This window comes from Neopsephotus bourkii, unplaced genomic scaffold (assembly GCF_033783945.1).
Source record: "Neopsephotus bourkii isolate Nb327-2 ecotype Australia unplaced genomic scaffold, CSIRO-AGI_Nbou_v1 NB_114, whole genome shotgun sequence".
Classification (NCBI taxonomy): Eukaryota; Metazoa; Chordata; class Aves; order Psittaciformes; family Psittacidae; genus Neopsephotus; species Neopsephotus bourkii.
Window position 1 is genome coordinate 777,426 of NW_026900631.1, and position 24,065 is coordinate 801,490.

Consider the following 24,065-nt stretch of genomic DNA (forward strand, 5'->3'; position numbering starts at 1 on the left):
AGCTTACACATGCCCTGAGTTGGTTTGTTTGGTCTGCATTGTTTATTCCAGAAGGTGCGAGGAGTGTTCAATAACAATCTAAATCATTTTTAGTTGGTCTATTCTCTGTACAGAGTTTTCTATCCAAACCTATTTGTTCCAGCACAGGCAGAAATTAGTATTTGTTTATAATGACTTAAAATGCCCGCTCTGCAATGTAAGTGGCTGAACCCATAGGGACAATGGTTTGAACACCCCTTCAGTCCATGCCTGCTGTGCTATACCTATGCCTACTTTTTACTTACATTCCCCAAAGACCACTTCTATTTGGGAGAGTGCATCAGCACAGGCTAACATGTTTTCATGCTGTCCTGGGTTTAGCAGTAGCAGTCATTTTTCTCTTTCTTGGTAGCTGGTGCAGTGCTGTGTTTTGACTTTCGGGCTGGGAACAGAGCTGATAAAAATGATGTTTTGGCTTGGCCAAGGACTTTGTGAGCCTCATGCACTGCGAGGGAGGAGGGAAGCCGGGAGGAAGCAGAGACAGGACACCTGACCCAAACTGACCAAGGAGGTATTCCATACCACAGCACGTCATGCCCAGGAGGTAACTGGAGAGTTACCCGGAAGGGCTAGGGTGGACTGCAGGGTTGGAGGAGGTATCGGTCGGTGCTTGGTCGGGCTGGGGGGGCGAGTTATTGGTCGCCTGGTGATGGGGTGTTGTATTCTCTTCCCTTGTTATTTCCTTTATCATTACTATTATTGGTGGTAGCAGTAGTGATTTTTGTTATACCTTAGTTACTAAACTGTTCTTATCTCAACCCGTGGGAGTTGCATTTCTTTTTGATTCTCCTCTTTGTTCCCCCAGGAGTAGGGGGAGGGCAAGAGGGGGGGGAGTGGGTAACAAGCTGTCTGGCTGGGTTTAAACCACGACACATGCGCAGGGAAGAGGGAGGTCATAACATGTCTATGCTGCCATCACCACTGGGAAAGGACATAGATACTGTAGGTGCTGCATTTACACATCTTTACAGACCAAAGCAGCAATGCAAAAAGAAACCCCAGCAAACACAGACAAAGAAAAAGGCAATGGAAAGAACTGTGATAAATCATCCAAATTAATCCCTGCTGTAAGACAGGATCAGCTATGAGGTTATTTCTGGGCAAGGTTTGTCCAACTTGTCTTTAAAAACCTTTCTTATCAAAGCTTCTCCTAGTGCCTGAACAATCCAGTCCAGCTTCTCCTCTCTCCTTGCTACACGGAAAGGTTTTTCCCAGTGTCATATCTGGATGAGCTCTGCCACTCAGCTAAACACAAAGTGAGGGCTGGTGCACGTATGAGTCTCCTTAAATCCCATCTATTAATGAGGACAGACTGCTTGGGCTGCAGTAAGGTTAGTAAGATGGGTTTAATAAGAAGCCCTCTGGATGCTGCAGGCTCACCGTGCTTACTCTGCACCGTGCATACAGGCTCCTCCCTTCCCTGAGGAATTCCTGGCAGCCCTCCCACTGCCGCCACTTTCTGTCATCATCAGAGCATTTCACCTCTCCTGTTTCACTCTGCTGCTCCTCTCAGAGGAGGACGACTGCCTGTTCCCTTTGGGGTTTCTAAGCAGCCTGAAGCCTGCCAGGAGCTGAATTATCATGCCTGAGGTGCTGCAAGCCCTCGTGGAGTATCGTAGAAGTGACTCCTGCCTCTAACTCCGAAGTCTCCTGCTCCATCACTTGGCTGCAGAAACAACATTCATTGTTTTCAAGAGCTTGTTACCATCGAAATAAGAACCAAGAGGGACTGGCTGGTGCCACCTCCTTTGCACATAGCAGGCATGGCACTGCTGGGCAGCATTGAGAAGTAGGTTGGTGTCTGGGATTGAGCCACAGCATCCTGGTGCTGAGAGCAGGGATTTCCCTAGTGTCCTTCCAAATTGTAGTGGAAGTGTCTCTGTTTCCTGTAACACATGAAAAGTGATTTCTTCCATTTGATACAGTTCATCAAAAGGATTCATCTTTTAGAATGATGTCAAAAATACTGAACTTCTGACCAAAAGGAAGGCATATGAGAAGGAAAACCATAGGAAAGAAAAAAAGAAGGAAAAACCCCAACCAATGAACAAACCCCAACTTTTAAAGCTTTGAAAGCTGATTATCACAACTTCATCCAGGATAGGGCACTATGTACCCTCTTGCTTTATTTCACTGACGCCAGGAGACTTTTAGTCCAGAGGATGTACCAAGTGATGCCTCCATTTAGTGGCAAGCTGCCAGGAAAGAAACCAAAAAACTCCGTACATACATCTATCGCAGGTTGTGGTGAGCACAAAACAAGAATAGCAAGCCAAGAAACCTTCACATTTTGCAGGAATGGAGCTTCCATTCACTTACACAAGCTAAACATATCATTCAAAAGCATTTTCTCATGGGAAAAAGAAAGTAATCAGGAATTGAATTAAAATGGTCAGAGCTGATTATTTTGCCCACTTGAGATGCTTTCAGAGATTTGTTTGGGGCAGAGGAGCCTGACAAAACCACACCATTTTGAAACAGAGATTGATTTCTTATACATTCAATGATAAATAAACCACATTCATGTTGTATGATTCTGTGGCATTATCTGAAGTCTATTGTAAAAAATGGGCTATCAATTTTTTTCTGAAGAATAAATAAGCTTGGTATAAGTGTGGCTGTATTCAGACTCATCAGGAGCATGTTTCTCCCTCTTAAATTTACATACCCCGATGTCTTCAAATCCAGCTCTAAATCCACTTTGACAGTTCCATCTAGATGAACAGACAAGACACACCAACCTCTCCTACTTGAATTAATGGAGGATATATTAAACAGCATCTCCTTCATAATGTGCATGCCAAAACTACATACTTTATCCAAACCTACTCCATTTAAAAGGGGCAAACAATCCTGGGGGACTAGGGAGGGCAGGAACTCTCCCTGATGCTAACCAACAGCTTTAAATATTGTCTTCAAATGTAGCTGGCATCAAACGTATTTAAAAGTTCAGTGGGGTAGGAACAGCTATATTTGGGTTGCAGAAAGGTCAGAGGAATGCAAGAGAAGCACTGGTGTTCCAAGGCTCTTGTAAGGATGCTGAGCTTGACAGGGCTTTTCAGGAAAGCACCGTTTTAGTAGAGATGATGGTAGATGGCTCTATCATGATTATACATACTAACTAAAGGGCTCCACTTGTTCATTAACAATATGGCTTTTCTACTGCTTGGAGCTGTGGTGTTGGGAATCTTTCATCACAGAGAAAAACCCATTTTTGGTTGGTTTTAGGGGTTTGGTTGTTGGGCTTTTTTTGTTTGGGTTTTTTTGGGGGGTGGGGGTTGTTTTTTTGGGGTTATTTTTTAAGTTAAATGAAATCCTATTTTAGCATACCTGTGCAAATAAAGAAGCAATAATTTTCTGTTGCTGTCTTGAAAAGCACATGAAATAAAACACTTTAATGGCAGTGAATTACGCACTCAGGTAACTAAAGCTTTGCATGGTAATGAGGGACTGTGGGAAGAGGGGTGTACCAGGCTGCCCCTTCTTAGCTCAGAGAACATTTGGAGTTTAGCCTCTTGCCCCCCTGGAGGAAACATGCTGTACTCATAGCATCCACAGTGGATCTGCCTCACACGCCCCCTGCCTGTGGCTGCATCTGGGGCTTAGCAGCTCTCAGCCAGGGCGACGCATGCCATGGCTCCAAGTATTTCCAGCAGCACCGCAGTTTCAAGTAGGCTTTAGAAGCACAGTGTTTCAGACACACTGGAACCTCTAACCTCTCTGGTGCAGGAGCTTACTGCTCCCCATGCAAGGGGAATATTTGGCCATGCCATCCACATCTGGGTTTTCTCTACTGTTGGTTAAGTGCAACAGAACTCAAAGAAGAGGAAAAGCACACTAATCTTATTTACTACAGCAGCTTTCACTTGTTTGCTGCACTGCCTGCTTTCCCTTGGGTGCAGCTGCATGTTCAAACTAGAGAAAGCAGGTGGACTTTGCTCTTGTTGGCAATCTTAAATAAGTACATACATTGCTTACCGCTTCATGAATGCACAATGCCAACTTCAGCATTGCCACCACTGCTTTCAAGACAGATTCCACAAGGCCATACTGAGTCCAGAAGATAAACGGAGCCATGTGCTCAGTAGTACCACAGAAGTCCTAGCAAGCCTGAATTTAATGTCTACTCCTTTGTTTTCAGCAGTTAGAGAAGACTACACTCTGCAACCCTGCTGGTTTCTTTCAGCCCTACACTTCTCTTAGCAAAATGAAGAGATTTAGCCATTACCTTTCACTTAGGCAAAGGTAATGTAGGTACGTCTGTCAAAAATAACCTTCTATAAATCAGTGCATATAATCATGCCTGCTATGACTGAAGAATCGTCCTTCATTATCTCTGAAGACAAACCTCAATTAACAGTGAATGTAGCTGGGTTGTGAAGTTTAAAAGCAAAGAGGCTGCAGGGGTTAGCGTATCAATGAAGCACGATAATTGTTTTACTGTGCTTATTATCTAGCCCCTAAAGAAAGCAAGGTCAGTAAACAAGCACTAGTGATATTCTAGGTAGAGATTATTAACGTTAACATGGCTATGTAGAATAGGTAAAAATAGGAACTTCTATGAAGTACGAACGCTGCCATTTTTCTTCAGTGTTCACTGAAGACCAATAAATATACCTATGGTTTTGATACCTCCATTATTTTTTAAGAACCTTCTCTTCAAAAGGAACCAAGACATTCAAGGGGTAGTTAGCCCTGCCACTGCCCAGCACAGGCAATTTCTAATAGATCTCAAATGAGAGTAAGGCAATTGAAGGTGCTAAAAGAGACCAGAAATGAACACCCTGTGGTAGCCCTTCTAGAAACCTTTGCCATGTGTAGTGGCAAGGCCCAGGAATCTCTTTTCTTCTTACGGAGAAGAGGAGCAATGCTCTTGGAAGACATTTTTTTTGTCCTTGAGATGCAGAAGGATGGATCTTTGCTGGGTTTTTTTGGTTTGGCTGGTTTTGGCTGGGTTTTTTGGGGGGAAGGGCAGACTTGGCTGAAGGTGTACCCACCTCAAATCTTAAACAACCGGAAGTGTCTGCCTGCAAGGACTGCTGTTCTCTCACAATGTCATCTGCAAGAATTGTGTTGGTGCAGTTAAGTGCTGTAAAAAAGGGTTTTGGCTTCATATTTAAGAGATGAGAAAGATGTCTCTATTGTACTGTACTAAAGTTCCCTACTTTCAAACCCATTTTGCCCTATTTCCACAGGTGTCTGGAAAAAGGGAAGGCACTCTGTAAACACCTTTGTCATCATCTAGGATCATAAAGATATAAAGGTTGTAAGATTGAGTCTGAAGACCACTTACATCTGATGGTTCTGCTTTCTTATGCATATGGCTTCCTCTGGTCAACTGCCTATCTTCCTGAACTTAGAGGTAAGATTGATATAATATATGAGGACCTGGATACCACAGCAGAAGTTAAATGCAGAAACAGAAAACCAAAAAAAAAGAAGACTGACAAACATGACACCATACAAGAGTTTAGATTCAACAGAAGTTTATACTTTTGTTTGCTTCCTCTTGAGTTACAAAAGCAATTAGCGTTTTTAAGTACACGATTCAAAAAACAGTGTTACACGATTGACATGTTTTCAGTCCATTTCATAAATGGCTTTAGTAATATCAAATACAATTCCTACAATTACAGCAGTTCAACGTTTATATGAAAATATTTATATTAAAAGGTTTGTAAAGTTATGCTCTCCACTTCCTCCCACATATTTAAGTGACATTCTTGAGATGTGTTGTACTCAGACATACACCTGTTTTAGGATTCAAGCCATAATCTTCTAAGGGACTTTCAAAGGGATCATCATTTTAGATCTGTGGCATTTTCTTAACAGGAATGCAGATGCAGATTCTCATTGGAAAGACAGCCCCATTTCCAAATTAGCCCAACAGATGATAATCTAACGAGAGGCAACGTGATCTATACCACACATTTTATGCTACATAAAACCTAATGAGGTGCTAAAACAGTAGTGAAAAATTATGTTTGGCTAGAGGCAAAAGTTCAGCTCTCCTTCCTTCCACTTCTTTGATTTAATGAAGACACACACTTAATTAACTGCTTTGGCAGGCCAGCAGGCTATCTTTGCTTAATAATACCATTAGGAATTCCACAAGATTTCAGCTTCTAATGTTAAGGATCTTCAACATCAGCTTTTTAAGAGTGAACCTCAAGATTATTTTCCTTTTCAAAAGATGCTTTTTCACTGCTGCATCAGGCATAACAATACACAAACACGCACCATCAAGTCCAAACTGGGCACTTATCTCTCACAGCAAAACTTAGTACTTACGTAGCACTCTGCTAACAAAATGTTATGCAGAGCAACCCTGAGTTCACAAGTAACAGAAAACTGCCTTCCCCATGTGCCTGCTTCAGGCTTGCCACATACATCCATTTGAATTTACTCAAAAGGCGCAACAGCTCTTCATCATCTTACAGGTCTGAGTTGTGAAAATGCAGCAAAATTCTAATTTCATATTCACAACAGGGAGCAAAGAATCTAAAGGTCACATCGGGTCATATTCATCCTTCTTCACCCTTAATTATATTCCTCTTTTTGGCTAGTTCAACACTCTTTCTAGATCTAGCAATCCACAACAAAGCAACATCCAAGAGCAACATTTGAAAGATGGCTGGCTTGTGTCTTGGAATCCACTTTTTTAACACTTAAAGAAGAGACTACTGCCATAATCCAACTAGTTTCCTCCCCTGCTTTATGCAGTATAAAATATAGCATAAAATAGAATTATCAGCTTCCTGCAACTAGCTAACATTTTGGTTAAGGGCAGGGGTGGGGGGCAACCAGAAAGCTAAATGTGCCCTTACTGGACATTAACATGCTCAAGTCTAAAACTGCAGATTCCCACACATCTGCTTAACAGCCTAAGTTACTGTAGTAACAGATTGCCTGAACCAGAGAGGAGCTACACATGAACACAGAGCCCTAAAATATCAGCCTGGACATCAACTTGAATGAGACAGCTCAGAACTGGATCACTCCCAACAGCTTTTCTTCTTCTCCAATGTGCATAAAGTCTCTAATACACCTAATTCTTGTAGTCAGACTGGAAGTTCTACTGTGTCCTAGGGTCAGGTGTAGCAGTCATTTTTCTCCTTCTTGGTAGTTGGTAAAGTGCCGTTTTCAATTTAGCCTGAAAAGAATGCTGATAACACACCGATGTTTTGAGTTGTTAAGTAATACTTACCCTGATCAAGGACTTTTCAGTCTCATGCTCTGCCAGGGCAGAGGGGCACAAGAAGCTGGGAGGAAGCAGAGACAAGGCACCTGAACCAAACTAGCCAAAGAGGTATTCCATCCCACAGCACGTCATGCCAGTATAGAAACTGGGGGGAGTCACCTGGAAGGCCCAGATTGCTGCTCAGGTCAGGCTTGGTATTGGTCAGCGGGTGGTGAGCAGTTGTATTCTCTTCCCTTGTTATTTCCCTTACCATTGTTATTATTGGTGGTAGCAGTAGTGATTTGTGTTATACCTTAGTTACTGGACTGTTCTTATCTCAACCCGCGGGAGTTACATTCTTTCGATTCTCCTCAGCATCCCTGTGGGAGCCAGGGGAGAAGGTGGCGAGGAGTGAGAGACCAGCTGTGTGGTTCTGAGTTACCGGCTGGGCTTAAAACAGGACGAACTGAAACATTAGCAAATGCATCACTACTCCACAGCTTTGGTGCTACTGTATGCTTCACTAGAGAAAAACCTGATGGTTCAAACTCTATCAAGCAGAGATCATAAACTAAACAAAGCCGCAGTCTCACACACTGTTAGCAGGTGTTCTCACCTTTAGACTACAGTATCACTTAGTCAGCTCCCAGTCCTTCTCCTTCTGATCTTGCTTCAACCTCAAAAGACAGTAGCAACCTTCAGGAAATGGCTGCAGGATAAGAAACACTGCAAAAGAAGCACCTCCAAATACAAACAGGGTAAGATGATTACGAGCAAAGCAGGGTGGAATCTAAGACAGAGCCTCGCCATCTGCACTCCACGTTTACTTGTAAAGGCAGTTCTGTGATCAACATACTTACTTCACGCTTGGCATGACTATTTTTGTGGTCCTTTGAGGCACTGAATATATCTAACACATGATGCAAAGCCCTTGTGTTTTGGATTCCAATATTGGGTTTGACATAAAATTGTAGGGGATGTGACTCACAGTAGTGCTGTGAAGTCAGCCTTGGATCACAGCCTTCTATCACAGCCTCCAGAAAAACTAAAGATGTGGCTGCTACAGGCATACTAGTAGATTACATGATCTGAAATGACTGGCATTTCATAGCCTCAAAGACTCCCCTGCACCTTACAAATGAACATAGCATGAAAAATACTGCACAAAATAAGAAAAAGTTATGCTGGTGATTGTGTTCACAGAAAACCAATTTGCGCATCAAAGTGAAAAGGTATCTTCTGTTTGAAGTATCCCTTATGACTGGACCATCTTGTACACAGGGTCTCCAACTTGAATCGTTCCAGTTTTGTCAACAGCAAAGTATCTCCCAAAGAGAGGGCTGGATTTGTAGATGTGTCGCTCAGATGGATCACATAAGCGGTAACTGCAGAGAGAGAGCACTTCTTTAGAATCAAAGAAGTCTGAACATCAAAATACCAGTGATGAGAGAGAAGACATATGAACACTGATGCCCTGTTTTGGTCACCATACTAGACTAAAACTAAGTAAGTATTATGATTAAAGAGAACCAAGCAGTTCAAGTGGAACAAAAAAGAAGCCTGTCTTCACACATCCATATGTAACACACATACAAAAGGCTTTATAAAAAAGAGATGCCAGTGTTGCAAAGTTAGATCTTTAAATAACTTAAATACCTGTTACCCCAGTGTTTACACTAGTACAGATGAAAGAGACAGGGAATGGAAAGTTTGCAAGAAAGAAGAGAGGACTTCCTGAATTTTCTTACCATAAAGAACTGCAGAAAGCAGAATGGAAGCCAATACACACATACCTTTACGCTGCAGTATTATGTCCCACACATACTTTTGAAACACTAGTCTAACATCTGTTGTGATCTAACCTAAATCTACTCCCACAGCTTAAGAAGCATTTTTACAACCTTTTCAATGTTTCCAAAGGCTCCTTCCTGTCCAGCACCCCAGTGTCTGGGTTAACAGTTGTTAAAATACACCTGCAATGTCAGACAGCACGAAATCAATAATGGCTTCTTACCATAAATCTCCATACATCTATATAAGAAAACAGTCTCAAATGTTTACCTGGCACAACACATTGTCCCCTTCATTTCCACATCGCCAATAAGAACATCCTCCCAGGTGTCCTGAGGGAAGGTAAAAATTATGCACAGATTAGACATATCCACATGCAACCATTTTTCCAGGAGGGGCACAATCATTCCTAGAAGAAGCAGTACCATTCCAGGTGATCACCTTCACTTGTGCCTTCAAAGTAAGTACACTGTATTATGGTACTATTTTAATGAAAACCCTATGGTCACTGCACTCACCACCAAGGTAAGGGCCTACTATTAACTAGATCTGGAAAGAAGTATATACAAGCAATAGATCCTGTTCTGCAGTGTGCACTTGTCTGAACCTAAAGCAAGCTCATTCTTGTTGTATGTGCGACAATCTGATCTACTGAACTCCAGTGAGTCACCAATTTTGCAGAAAGGAAGTTTTTAGTAAGTGAAGTAAGTTTTCACTGCTCATCTACACAAGCTTCCTATTACAATCCCTCTTGGAACACAAAAGCCCATTCCCACTTTAGGAACTTCTTAGATTTGTGAAATAATCAGACCTATCCAGAGCAAATTCTTTGGAAGAACAGTAACATAGCATAAAAACATGTAAACACCACCATTCCCCATTCACTTCACCACCAGATACCTTCCTAGAGAGTGTTTTTTGAACTACCAGGCACATTGTCAGAGATGCAGTGACAGACCCCAGCATTGCACAGGTCAGTCTTCCTCTTGTGCCAAGGAAACAATGTGCTATAAAACATCACATTGTTGTTAGTTTACTAATTGTTCATCTATATTATTAATTGATCAGCTACAGCATGCACAGCTTTCCCTAATTTACACTTAAAGATGAGCTTTCAGTAGCAAGCCTGTCATTTAAACACACTTATTTTATACTTTGCTAAGGTAAGTAAGTGCTCGCAGACTTGTCTCCTCCCTCAATGTTTCACAAACACTGATGTGAGCAGAGCTGTATCTCTGTTAAAATTACAGAATAGCAGCTTTCCTCCTCTTTGTAGACAGAAGGAAACAGAGTTACAAAGAAACACAGGCACGCCTTCAAAAGATATTTAAGACAGCTATTTTACCTCCTCAAAAGCACTGCAATCCGTCACAAAAATATTTGGCCTGAAGTTCTGTATCTTCACTTTCTTCTCCAGCTTGGCATTTAAATCTTCCAATGAAGCTTCCGAGATGACCAAGACTGGGCTACAGTCAGGATAGGCAACCTACAGAAACAAACACAAAGAAATCCCAAGGCTCTAAAGCTGCTGAAAGAGCATGGAAGGAAAGTTACTGAATGGCAAAAAGACTGGTACATTGGAACCAGTGGCCACATACTAGCCTCACTGTTAGGCTGCTGCATTCAGGTTTTAAATTTTCCTGGAAGCAGGTTAGTAAGTAAAATAACACACCCTCTCCTATTTCAGAAACCATGGCAATTTGCATTTGCTCGAATTGTAAAATTAAACTTCTACATACAGAATTAAACCAAAATTATATAAGCTACCACCACTTCTCACAAAATAATACCACATGCAAGTCCCAGGCATGTATTCTAGTTATTACAGAGAGACCTAAATATATCAATAAAACACGTTACGGCAAGTTATGAAAGGTACTTAAGACATTTAGGGACCTGCTGAATACATAATGAATCTATGTTCTCACAAGACCACAAGGAGCTTCGCATTACAGAATAGCAACGCTATGTTGCAACTGTCCATTTGTCAGTTTAACCTTGTAAGTAGGAGGTCTGACATTTTAGCAAACAAGGCAAATGAACTAAATATATAAATGTATATTTATTTATAAATAATTAATTAATATTAAAAATAATAAATCATAATATATTATATACAATAATATATAAATACATAGATAATAAACAATATAAATAAATAAATGCTTATTTATAAATAAATGAACTAAAAGAAAACTCCAACATATGTTAGTTCCACAGAAAAAGGAAAATGCAGTAAGAGTTTTAGGCCTCCTCCTGTCTTACTCTTACATTATCCTTACCCCCTCTTTGTCTATGCCTTTACAACCACAAGAAGATGAGTGTTGAAATATCTATGTAAACAATTCTGCCCTCTTTTCATGCTAGGATTCCTGAATGTCATCCTTCCTAATCTGACATCCCTTTTGCCAAAAGCACGAATTCTGCACTGGTCTCAGTGCATTTACATAATGGTTATATATATTTATTATTTGCATAATAAATGCACATCTATAAAAGTCCATAACTGAATGTGTCTTCTCTCTCTGCAACAATGAGCAAAATCACTGCCCTATTGATAACAACATCATATCACTAAGGCAAGGTTCCCACAACTTCCTAAAAAAGCTTACATGCATCAGGAACAGTTCAAACCACCTTCATGTGAGAGCATTATTCAAACAAGAAGGGCATCAGTGGCTCCAATGATATGAGGATGACTGTGCACAGTATCTCCTTTCCCTACCTGCTTTAACTTTCTCCAACATCACACCTCCAAGCCTCTTCCCAGTGACTGAAACCTCTGTAACCTTCTTTGGATTTTAATTCTAAGCCCACAGCTGTAAATCCCTGGGTTAAGCAATGTTCCTTAAAACAAACACAACCCAAATCAGTACACTCCATGACCCAGGTTAAGGGACAGGGAATGGAGGTTTTCTATGCAACACAGACTGCACCATCAAAACATCTTTAAAAACTTATTTTTATTTCTATTAACTGAAGCACAAAAGGAATGCTATTCTGCAATGCAAGAGTTCCTCTTCAAATATCAGTATCATGCTCTTTAGCTGTGAATGGTCAATAGCTTGGAACAGATTGAAAGTAAAATTTAAGCAAGCCATCCCATCACAGAAAAGGAGAACATTCACGTGGTTTAACTGCATGACTACATACCTTGCTAAACAGAGCCTTAGTCACCAGTGCTGGAATGGCAGGATTTCGTGTGTGGGTGTGAAATGATTAAAAGAAAGTACATCTGATAAAGAAATGTTCATTTACCTCATCTGTGGTTCGGAAGAGATTTATTATGTCTTTTGACTTTCTTGGCACCATGGAGGGCTCAAAGTGCACCAGGCGATACGGCTCCGAATTGAGAAAAGTGGTGATCCACTGAGCCACTTCATCTCCACAGTCCCTGCCTTGGATATCCAGTCCAAACACCCTGAAGAGTCAGAAGACACATTATCAAGCATCTACTCTTGCATATACTCATCACTGCAACACCAAAAGATTTCTATCCAGAAATCAGCTGAAAGGTAACTGATTTCAGAAAATGACTGAAAATGATGTGGTTTGTTACTGTCATTGACATTTGTAAGTGTTACTAATTGTAAATATCCCTGACTATTAAGGAAGCTTTCCTTCAGATTTTAGTGCTGTAAAAATTTTAGACAAAGCTGTGGAACTCTAAAGCTCAAACTTAGCATACAGAATAGCTCAGTATCTTAGAAGAGATTTTAAGATTTATAATAGAAGCAAAGTCCACGGGGCATAAAAAGCCATTGGCATCAGAATACAAACAAGTTTATACAAGGAACACTTCCCTGGCAAGAAAAGGTAAACTTCAACTCAACCTTTCAAAAAACTTCAACCAGCCAAGAACAGTTTTAACTACTCTCTTCAAAGCAGCGATTTTGACCCAAACACACTGCAGTTCCCTCTACCTTTGCAATCGTGCTCTGGCCAGCTTAAAGCATAGAGATGCCCAGGCAGTTCATCTAGGCTGAGCCCAGTTCCTAGGACCCCTCCTTTATTCATCTGGGGAAGAGATAAATCAATAGTGCGCTGCCAGCAGTATCACTGTTCTGTTTACTGGGATCCCTGTATCAACTGTGACACAGGCTAGGATTAAACGCTGCCGAGACCATGTTCAGCTGCCTTTCTCTTCACTCCATTCTCTCAGTCTCTGTTGCCTTCTGGTTTGAAGGACAATGGAGGTGGGGGTCTAACAGCTTCCAATTCACTGTTTTCTACCCACGAGGCAGATGTATCCTGAGCGGCCAGTGGTATAGGGATCCACGGGACTAGATCATGCAATGTAAGTACTGACAAAGTACACATACTGACAAAAGGCACAAATGAAGAACATGAGGCTTCATAACCAGAGGAATATAGAAACCCTCCAACATTTGATCAAATAGAAACTTTGCCTACACAATGGCTTCAGTCCTACACTTCCTTATACTAGGAAGTCCCACACTTCCCCAAACACAAGATTCTTAAAAACCAGTGTAAAATCTGCAACTGGATTTATCAGTTCTAAAGATTAGCACAGCCTTTTACAGCCAGATGCACTACTGCACTGCCTTACCTTCACAGCACCAGGCACAAGCCACCATGAATCTGAAGGCATCTTGCCTGCCCAGTGGCAGAATAAATACAAGCCTGTGCAGACAGCCTTGCCAGCAGAGCATACTGTGCTCCCACTCACAAGCTGGAAGGGAAGAATCCAGGAGCAAAAGCCAAATCTTCATTTGCTGCAATACAATACTATTCCCAAACCTCATTCTTATTAATGGCTGAATGGATCAGAAAGAACCAGCCTTGTGCTGACAAATGGCAAACTTCAGGATTCTTCCTCAGGGTTTCTGTAGCCCTCTGGTTATGAAGCGCAAGGCAATGTTTAACTACAGGCATTGCTAATTTCACAGCCTATGACACCACCCACAATGCTACGCAACTTGGTAAATTTTAAAGTCCAACTGCATGCATCTAACTTTTGCTTATTTGCATTCCCAAATTCCAGCAAGTTTAAAACCAGAGAATGCAATAGTTTATTAAGGAAACAATAACAAAGAGAAAAACGAATCGCTGAGATCTGAAACTGGAAAATCCAAGATAATCTGTCATTGCTGAAACACTCTTAAGTCTATTTAAATATTTTCCTAATGGCACAAGTTTTAGAAAAATAACACATTGAAACCAGCATGGTTTTGTAGTGTATGTGTCATTGGCTAATATATAAGCGTTACAGACAGAGTTTTGAAAGACCATCCTATTTCTCCATGTGAAATGCAATCACATGTAACTTGCACCTGGCTTGTGTAAACAGAGATACAAAGCTATGCTGCTCAAGGGTTTCCACAGCAACATATTTATGCCAAAAGCTAGTCCTTTTTTCTCCGCTATACAACGGAAAAACACAAGCATTTTTGTTGGAATCAACACCATTTACAGTTACTAAGCAGACATTTTCAAGAGAAAATGTTTCATGCTTCCTTCTGGCCATTTTCCAGCATGGATTTCAATACATGGATAGAATAACCAGGCCTGCATTCATACAACAAACATTTAGGCACACAGCTGAATGACTGTGCTTGTACCCAGTAGCACCTACAGGGCATAATTTGCTCTCTGGGGATGCCAGTCTTTCCCCCATGAACACAGAGTGAGCTTCCAGCAACCAAGTTTTCAATTTAGGCACCTTGGTTAAATGCTTACGGGTAGGAGTGAGGGAATCTAAACTGTGACATTTCACCAATTCCAAACAGCCAGTGTGTATCCAAAAATGCTGATGCTTATACTAGTGGTGACCAAGAAATACCAACATGCATGACTGAGGCTCGGAGATGCAACTACCTACCAGAGGAAAAACAAAAACACTAGAAGTGAACACAAATGAGTAATCATGACCTTCTATGAAGACTAAAGACCACAGTTCACTTGGCAGATGTATACGTATGGTTCTGCATATTGTGACAGCTTTTCCCAAGATTTGTTTTCACCGGTGTTTTGAAGATTAAACAACCCTGGCCTCCTGCATAACACATGGCAGAGAATTTCACATAATGGTTTGGGTTGGAAGGGACCTTTAAAGGTCATCTAGTCCAATCCATCCACTAGACCAGGTTGCTCTAAGCCCCATCCAACCTGGCCTTGGACACTGCCAAGGATGGGGCAGCCACAGCTTCTCTGGGCATCCTGTGCCAGTGCCTCACCACCTGCACAGGGAATAACTTCCCCTTATAGCTAATCTAAACCTACCCTCTTTCAGTATAAAACAACTGTCTCTTGTCCTTTCAGTAAAGGTTCTGAAGTCTCTGTTACGTTGATGGGGAAGTCAGACCCCCAAACCCATAAAAGCACCCAACTTTCACCCTCCAATTTCTGCATAAGAAAATGCAAACCATCACACAGTCTTGGAAAGCAAAGCTCCTAAGTGAGAGGCAGCACTCAGACAGAAAAGCGTAAAAAAAAAAAACCATCCCTTCTCGAGTACCTGCAGTTCATCACACGGTTTTTCCTGGGCAGCTTCACAGGCAAGCACAGCTTCTTCATTTCTGGTGCTTCCAAGGTCAGGTGCCCATCCTCAGAGCTGACAGAAACGAGGACGAGCCGGGGCTCCTGCCGAGCTGTAACCATGTGCCCGTCCTCCTTGGTCACAAGCCAAAACCTGCGGCGGGACAGGGGGAACAGAAACGCGTCCAACAACGTTAAAGGCCGACACCAGGGAAAGGGAACTCCGGCAGCCGGGCACCGCAAGCGCCTCTTCGTAGGCCTTAAAGGAACCACCTGAGAGACGCGGGGCAGAGCCGATCCCCGCAGGGGGGTCTCGGAGAGGCCCAGCCCGCCCCGCCCCGTACCTGTCCCGCAGCTCGCCGCTCCGCAGCCCCATCGGCGTCACCTGCGCCTCCCGCACCGCCACCCCCCGGCACGACTTCACCGGGTACACGAAAATACTCATCACCGTCCCCACCCGCTGCAGGCGCCGGCGGCGGCCCGCCGCTCGCCTCAGCCCACCGACCCAGCGCCATGCCCCGACCAGGGCGCTCAGCCCCAGCAGCGCCGCCGCAGCCCCCCACAGCCAGCCCGCCCGCGGTGCCCGCACAGACAGGCCCAGCGCGCTCCGCGCCCCACTCATGGCGCCCAGACCCCAGCGGCGGCGGCGCGGAGCCCCAGGGGGCCGGGGCTGGGGCCGGGGCTAGGGGCGGGCCGTGGGCCGGCAGCCGCCCGCCTCCGGCTTTGTCGCTCGGGGCGCATAACGGACAGCGCTGAGGCCGCGCCCGGCGGCCTGCTGGGCCTCGGCGGGACCAGGGCCTTTCGTGGAATCGACTCGGAGGCTGGTTTGTGTAGGAAGGGATCTTAAAGCTCTTCCAGTTCCAACTCCGTGCCACGGGCAAGGGCACCTTCCACCAGACCAGGTTGCTCCAAGCCCGTCCAGCCTGGCCTTGAACACTGCCAGGGATGGGGCAGCCACAGCTTCTCCGGGCCCAGCACCTCGCCACCCTCACAGGGAAGAACTTCTTCCAAACACCTAATCTACCCTCTTTTGGCTTAAACCCATTGCCCCTTCTCCTGTCACTGTATGTCTTTTTTAAAAGCCCCTTTTTTCCTTGCCTTTAGGCACTGGAAGCTGCTCTAAGGTCTCCATGGAGCCTTCTCCAGGCTGAACAAGCCCATCTCTCTCAGCCTGTCTCCAGAGCAGAGGTGCTCCAGCCCCCGACACATCTCTGTGGCCTCCTCTGGACTTACTCCAGGAGCTCTTTCTTCTTGGTGGGAGAAAGAGTGTGATCACAGCGTGAAAAATAAAGTGGATGCTGTCAGTGTCCAGCTTGCCAAAATACAGGCAGCAAATGCTTTTCTTCTAATATTTGGGCTTTTATTAGAAGTGATGTTACAGAAAAAGTATGAACTGTGTGGAAATACGTGAGTGTGCAATTCAGCCACTTAGTTTGACTTGGTTAAGAAAGGGGAAACACATAGCCGGAGGTGAAGAGCCAAGGGGAAGGCAGCAAATGGCAGCACCTGAGGTTGGGGTGGGGGATCCCATTCCCATTTGGATACCTTGCTGCCTGGTGCATGGTGCCTGATGCATGGTACCATCTGGATGCCTTGCTGCCAGCTGCCTGGTACCAAACTCGTGAGGCTGCCTCTGAGAGCTTCCCTCTTACCAGCAGGGTCATGGGGAAGTCACTCTGTGGGACACCCAGCAGTGAGGCAAGTATTGTAGAACCATAGAACCACAGAGGGTTTGGGTTAGAAGGGACTTTTAAAGATCATCCAGGCCAGTCCTCCCACTAGAGCAGGTTGCTCCAAGCCCCTGTGTCCAACCTGGCCTTGAACACTGCCAGGGATGGGGCAGCCACAGCTTCTCTGGGCACCCTGTGCCAGTGCCTCAGCACCCTCACAGGGAAGAACTTCTGCCTATTATCAAGTCTAAATCTCCCACTTTAAATTCATTCCCTCTTGTTCTATCTCTCCTTGTAAAGAGTCCTTCTCCAGATTCCTTGTAGGCTCCCTTTAGACATTAGAAGCTGCTCTAAGGTCTCCCCAGAGCCTTCTCTTCTCCCAGTTCTATGATGTGACATCACAACAGAGGGTGGAGTGGCCAATGCCACCGTGGTCACAGGTCTGTCCTCACAGGCAGAGCAGGAGCATTGGCTCCTGATCCTCCCCAGCTCCTCTATTCAGGCTTGCAGGGAGCTGAAGGCCAAACTCTTAACTTTTTAGGATCAGTGTGCCAAGACCAGAGTCCCAGCAGGCAGAAGACAGGGACAGACAGTCACAGTTTCATTTCAGAGTCACAATGGATTACTGGAAGCAATATATCAACAGCATCCTGGTGGACAGGATCATTGAGGATGTGGCTATCGTGGGCCTCTCTGACAACAAGTGCGTTTGGGCAGTGAAGCCAGGAGGACTCCTTGCAGCCATCTCACCTCAAGAAGTGGGCTTGATCACAGGCCAGGATCGGAAGATGTTCCTGCTAACGGGAATCACCATAGCTGGCAAAAAGTGCAGCATGGTTCGTGACAACCTGCTGGTGGATGGAGACAATGTGATGGATGTCAGAAGCAAAGGCAATGACAGCAGATCCATCTGTATTGGCAAGACCCCCAGAGCCCTGATCTTCCTCATGGGCAAGAAGGGAGTCCACGGAGGAGCCCTCAACCAGAAGGTCCATGATATGATTGTGGGCATGAAAGTGTGAAGCAAACAGTGCTAAAGAGACAGACATCTTCTGCCTGGGCACAGGGGCACAAAGGAAGGAAATAAACCTGATTTTGTTGCTGATATCTTTGCCTGATTCTATCAGCTTTGGGAAAGGGCAGGAGCCCTGTTGTTTACCACTTTGCTGTTTATATCATGCCCTAATGCCAGTCATGGTTTCTGAGACCTTTCTCCTGCTACAGTAGGCCACAGCACTAAGGATAAGCAAGGCTTGTGTTTATTTTGTGTTTGGGCCTGGAACAAGCCCAGTTAATTTGGGAGATTAGATGTTGATCAGCAGAGTCTAATGCTGCTGTTGGATTGTGAGGGAGGCACATGCAGTGATAGCCTGCCACTGCTCACCTTCCAGATCATTCAAAGCACCTTCTTAGGCTACTTTGCTGAGCAAAATGGGTTTTCATAAGATAGTTATCTCTCTGGTGTGTGGGGGTGGATCTTCTGGTGGCAGGGGGATCTTCTGAAGGCTGCTTCCTTCCCATCTTGCTCAGTCACGCTGTTGTGGCCTCAAGATCACGGGTCCCTGTAAGCCCCCCAGGACTCCCAGGAGGATGCAGAGTTGTGCCAGACACTGCGGATTTCCTGCTCCATTCACCAATACAGCCCTCCCCTCCTTGTAACCCTAAATGGCCAGTCTGAAATGAGGCAGAACTGGTGTGCTTGAGATGGGACCAGTGCGGGGAAGACTTGAGGGGTATCTCTGTCAGGGGTGATCTCCCCACGTGTGAGCTTTCCTTGCTCCTGGTAGCAGTGAGCCTGAATCCATCACATGCCACCTTCTCGGTTAACATGGAGTCAGTGTTTTGTAATTGAATCGAGATCACACAGAGATCTTTAATGTGCAACTGCACCCAGAGGAGCACGGAAATGCTGTAAGGAGAACCAGGCCTCTCATGTATTAGCAAATGTTCAACAAAACTGCAGTGTTTAATTAGTAACCACTGTCTGATGAGCAGTGCTTGCAAGCATGAATTGAATTAACATAAGTACTAAAGGGATAAAAACACAAAACCACACGTTGAATTTACAGTCTAACGATAACTTGGTCACAAAGTTTTAACAAAGCCTGGGCTTTGCTGACAAACATTGATGCTTATTTTCACACGCTTAAGGGAAAAACGAGTCGCTATCTCCTGTGATTTCTTGAGCACTGGTAGTATTCTCCATTATGCAAATCACAGAATTCAGACAGCTTTTGCCCTCTAAACTTCATGAGGCATCAGAATGATGGGATTTGGAATAACATGAAAAAACGTTGGGTGATTTTCTGCTTGCTCCCCTTTAGGTGCCAGGGAAAACTGGGCTGGAGTGCATATATTCTTTACCAGCATGAGAATCTGAAGCATTACAGACCTATATGGTGTGATGGCGGTGTGAATAGCTACAGCTGCTCACTAACTACATATTATGGGCAGCACAATGGTGTACAAAATCAGATTATTTCGTTTGAAGGACTTGTTAACTGAATTCAGAAATAACTCACCTTTGGTAATGATTGAATATTATTTTAGAGAAAAAAAAAAAAGTAGTTCTAAATCCAAGAAGAACCTTGCATTTTCATTCCCTAAATCTACCAACCTGGAGCCTAAAGGGACTTTGTTCAAACCAGCACCAAAAAGCAGCTCTTACATTCAGTTCTGACTCTTCTTGGAGGCTATGGTGAGAAGGAGCTTAAAGAGGAATAACAGAAGGTGACAGCATCTGTAGAATCTCTCTTTTTCTGCTGTGATATAATATAAGATTATAAATAGCTTCAGAGAGAATCTGGTTGATGGGTTAACGCTTCAAGTCTAAGACTGCAGCCTTTGAGGAGAGCCCCTTTCATCCATACACAGGCACCTCTCAAGAAGCCTCCACTGAATAGCTTGACCAACAGGTTTGCTTAGTCCTTCATCCCAGGCACACCTCTGCTTACCTAAGAGCCACCAGCTCCTGCTGTACGGCAACAAGAATGGAGCCATTCAGACAAAACATAGGCACTGCTATTGTTACCATCCAAACAGCCTCTCGTGTGACAGAACTGTATTTGCTGTGCACAGCAAACCAGAATTTAAAGGGAAATGACTGTTGTCAATCACTTATAACTTCGTAACGCTGAAATACTGAATACAGCTAAAATTCTCCACACCCAGTTCTAGCCCCAGGCTCCTTGTAACGTGTCTGATCATATGAAGGATTCACAGTGCCAATCCCACAGCAGGCTGGGGCTGGGCTGTGTCAGTTATGAAAGCAGGCAATGCTGGCATATGTTGGAAAAACATAGTGTCAGCTTGGAAGCATCCACATGGCAAACTTGCAGCTGGAACACAAGGAAAAGTAATGACATATCTGCTTTCAGATGCAGAGGGAGATGGTTCTTCTAGAGGCAAATCTAGACTCCCTTCTAGCAGCGGCTCAGTCAGAGGATGAGCATCAATAATGAGGAAAGAGATGAAGGATTTTACTTGTTTCCACCAAAAAAGAAAAAAGACAAGTGACTGGGGAACTTGTAGGTCTTCAGTATGTGCACAGTGCTGACCCTGGGAAAGGCATAAAGTACCATCCTGAGGGGGTGGATGGACATTACAAATTCCCAGTGATAAAGACAGCAAAATGCTGGCCTAGATTAAGTGACGGGGTGTTTGGATGGAGCTAATTAATGTAAACTGGGCTTGTCTCAATGAAGGAATAGGGTTAAATGCCCTTTTCCAGGGATGTTCAGTTGTTTTTCCAGTGACTCTATAACTGAGCAAAAGGCAGGGATGAGGGGATGACATGGCTGAGTATGCAGTTTCAACATGCTGATTTCAACAAGATAGGATAAAAATTATATTACATCCACTCACACAGAGAAATTATATCCTCTTCCAAACTATGAACTAACAAATTCAAAAGGTTCATTTGCAGAGAGGAAGGGGTGATAAAAGCATTGCTGTTTCCTCTTAAAATCTTCAAGGAGATCAGAGTTCAGTGAGTCATGCACTAGAAATGAGCTCAGTGAAATATCTCAGGCGAATAATTGGTGATGATAGAATTAAAAATAGACTAATATCATTAATGATAGATGCCTTTTAATGGAGCCCCAGCAATGAGATAAAGGGATCCTTTTTCTGGTGAGGCTTTTCCTACACAGAGAATCATAAATATGTAAAAGCCAGGCAGGTTGTTGGCTGCTTTGTTGACTGTCAAGTCATATATGAAGATGAATTGAAAATTGCCCTTTTCCTCCAGTCAAATGTTCAACTTCAGTCTCTCTAAACTCATGAGGACAATACAGAAACGGTTGTTCCAGGCAGATATTCAGCCTGGTATTAACTAGTGCAGGCTAATTACATATATAAGTTCTCCCCATGTTCTGTAACTGTGGTTCTCTGGGTGAATATAATATCCATCAGACAGCTTCAGGAGTATGAGTAGTCAGGGTAGAGCTGCAGTGTCATCTGAGTAAGCAGGTAAGGCCCAAAGTAGAAGCTTTACTGGGGAGCAGTGCATCTCTTCTGCAGCACAAGGATTAACATGCTTCTGCAGCTATGGTTTAGCAGCCATCATGGGAGAGGATGGCATTCACCAAAGACAGGAATATCCCCGCTCTTATTCAAACACAGCTGAAAGAGCAATCTGGTGCTAGCTTAACATCCCAAGAAAGAAGGAGGAAGAATTCCTTTATGAGCAGCAGAAATAGGGGAATACAGAAAGCACGAGGAGTCAAGTACATGTGGCGTGCTGGAGCTGGGTTCCAAGGCAACTCCTGGCTCCTGGGAGAGGTCATTCCAGTCTGCCCACCTCTGTGCCTCCTCCATTAGGAATTACACATGCTGCCTTAAGCAGTTACGATCTCTCCAGTGGAAAAGTGGCCATGGCTCATCCCATTCTCTCCCATGAAGCATCCTTAATGAATGCTTTTATTGCACAGCAAGAATCTCAGGGCAAAGTATAATGCATTTTTAGGCAGGCAGGCAAAAAATACCCACAACACCACAAAAGCAACATTCCTATGGCTTTACACTTGAAACAACTGCACACGGGAGGGTCAGGATTCAACTGGGTGGAAAACACTGGTGTATAGATACACATTACCAGGCTGGGAGCCAACATCCTGAATATGGCTCTGCACAAACCAGGAGGCCAGCATAGGGGAGGGCAGGAAATCCCTGCAGGAGATGAGGCACACCACCGAGGCTGGGAATCTGGTTTTTTCCCAGGAGATGGCACTAAAGGACGATTGCCTTTCAGCCCGCATAGTGCAATGCAGCAGGAACTTCGCTGAGGGCAGGTAGGCAGTTTGTGCCATCTGTGCAAGTCGCTCCTTGTTATCAGAAGCAAAGCTTTAAAATTCTTAGCGTCTGTGCTTTTAGCAAGGTTGAGGACATCAGTCTTTACATCTCCATAGAGTGGGTAAATACAAGGTTTCTGCTTATAGCAGGAGCAGGATCCCACAGTTAGGTATTGAAAAGCTGCTGTCAGGTCCCTCCTAAGCCTTCCCTCCTCCAGCTCCTCCTGAGCTTTTCCTGGTAGGTGCTGGTTCAGTAAGGAGCATCACCCTCTCTGAGCTCAGCCTAGGCTTCACCTTAAAACAGTCCCGGCAGCCTTATACTACTTCCTACAAGGGTAATGAAGAGGTGAATTTTATTCCTTTACTTTCTTTTAATTTGATTATCTCTGCTAGTCTCCAAGCTCTTTAGGCTCCTTACTGGTCCTTGAAGACAAAGCATACCCTGTGCAGGTAACTGCAGTAACTTGGTACACACTTTAGGACCATTTTTTTTCTCAGAAGAAAACCCATGGCCACCTAACAAGGAAACCATGGTACAGAAAAGGAGACCCCAAAAGGAGAGCACCCCAATGCAGAACCTGCCCCCTTGCCAGTCATACAGACAGGCAGATGACAGAAAGAAACCCCTGTCCATAGCAGAGGTTTGGAACTGATGGTCCTTTCCAACCCTAGATATGCTATGATTCTATGATTCGTGCTTGAAGTGAGCCTTGGCCTGGCACTGGAAGCAGCAAAGCAATGTGTGGCTTTCCTCAGATACAGTGCTTCAAAAGGAAGCTGTGCAAGAGAGCTTCCTTGCTGCTAATGTTGCAGGACAAAGGACAATAGCTGTGAGACCTCTGCCATTTCCTCAGAGCCTATGGTAAGCCAGAGCTGCGATTAAGTGCTCTGGCAAAACCAGCAGAAATAAACTTAATTCAGCTTTGTGACTCACTGAGCAGGCACTAGGAATAGCCAGGGATTTAAGAGTGACTGGCAGTGTTCAAGGCCAGGTTGGATGGAGCCTTGGGTGGTATTGTGTGAGGTGCCCCTGCCCATGGCAGGAGGCTGGAACTGGATGATCTTAAGGTCCTTTCCAACCCAAACCATTCTATGATTCTATAAACTTGCCAGGCTGTTGGGTTAGTGGAGTTCATTCCTGAGAGCAGCTTGGATGAACTGACTACTTCTTGCCATTCTGCACATATTCAGCTGCCCAGACGTATTTAACCTGCTGTTTGTTACAGAGCATGGTGAAAGGTGGGTAGAAATCTGAAGGGAACCAGACAGCACAGTAGCACACCACTAAAAATCATGCGAAGTGATTGGTGGTGGTGCCAAGCAAGTGCCTGAAGGGAGGAACATATTTCACTCAGGTCAAATGTCAAGTCAGATCTTCCCTATGTACCTTTTGTTCTGTAATATCCACCCCATCCTACCTTTGTGTATGAGAGGGCTGTTTTGTTCCTCGAAGATAAACTGCAGACAAGCCCATTTTAACAAAAGAGCCTGCCTGTTTCCATGGGTTGAAAGCTCTCCCTGCTGGGATCCTCCTCCAAGGCCAGCCTGCCAAGAGCATGTAAAGCCCATGCAGAAACCAAGAGTTAATCCCAGTCT

At 44.2% G+C, this 24,065-nt stretch overlaps 2 protein-coding genes across 2 annotated transcripts; one reads left to right on the top strand and one right to left on the bottom strand.

The window, feature by feature from the left end:
- Positions 1–5,508: 5,508 nt before the first annotated feature.
- Positions 5,509–16,155, bottom strand: MTARC2 (mitochondrial amidoxime reducing component 2). Its single transcript, XM_061365157.1, has 7 exons — positions 15,853–16,155; positions 15,489–15,662; positions 12,269–12,431; positions 10,356–10,496; positions 9,281–9,342; positions 9,121–9,192; positions 5,509–8,604 (listed from the first exon to the last, which is right to left on the bottom strand). The coding sequence occupies exons 1-7, from the start codon at positions 16,128–16,130 to the stop codon at positions 8,475–8,477; spliced, it is 1,020 nt and encodes a 339-aa protein (XP_061221141.1). The 5' UTR covers positions 16,131–16,155; the 3' UTR covers positions 5,509–8,474.
- A 1,015-nt stretch (positions 16,156–17,170) lies between these two features.
- On the top strand, positions 17,171–18,245 carry LOC133218722 (profilin-3-like). The gene is given in 4 exon segments (XM_061365437.1): positions 17,171–17,206; positions 17,562–17,615; positions 17,617–17,730; positions 17,733–18,245. Coding segments are annotated over 4 exon segments (672 nt in total). The 3' UTR covers positions 18,201–18,245.
- Positions 18,246–24,065: the final 5,820 nt, after the last annotated feature.

What these genes read in the sequence shown, in the direction of transcription:
- MTARC2 (XM_061365157.1), bottom strand. Translation starts at nt 16,130, where the DNA reads ATGAGTGGGGCGCGGAGCGCGCTGGGCCTGTCTGTGCGGGCACCGCGG. An exon ending in AGCGGCGAGCTGCGGGACAG is followed by an intron (nt 15,663 to 15,852) that starts GTACGGGGCGGG and finishes GTCCCGCCGCAG; the next exon opens with GTTTTGGCTTGTGACCAAGG. An exon ending in TCTTCCGAACCACAGATGAG is followed by an intron (nt 10,497 to 12,268) that starts GTAAATGAACAT and finishes TTGTTTCTGTAG; the next exon opens with GTTGCCTATCCTGACTGTAG.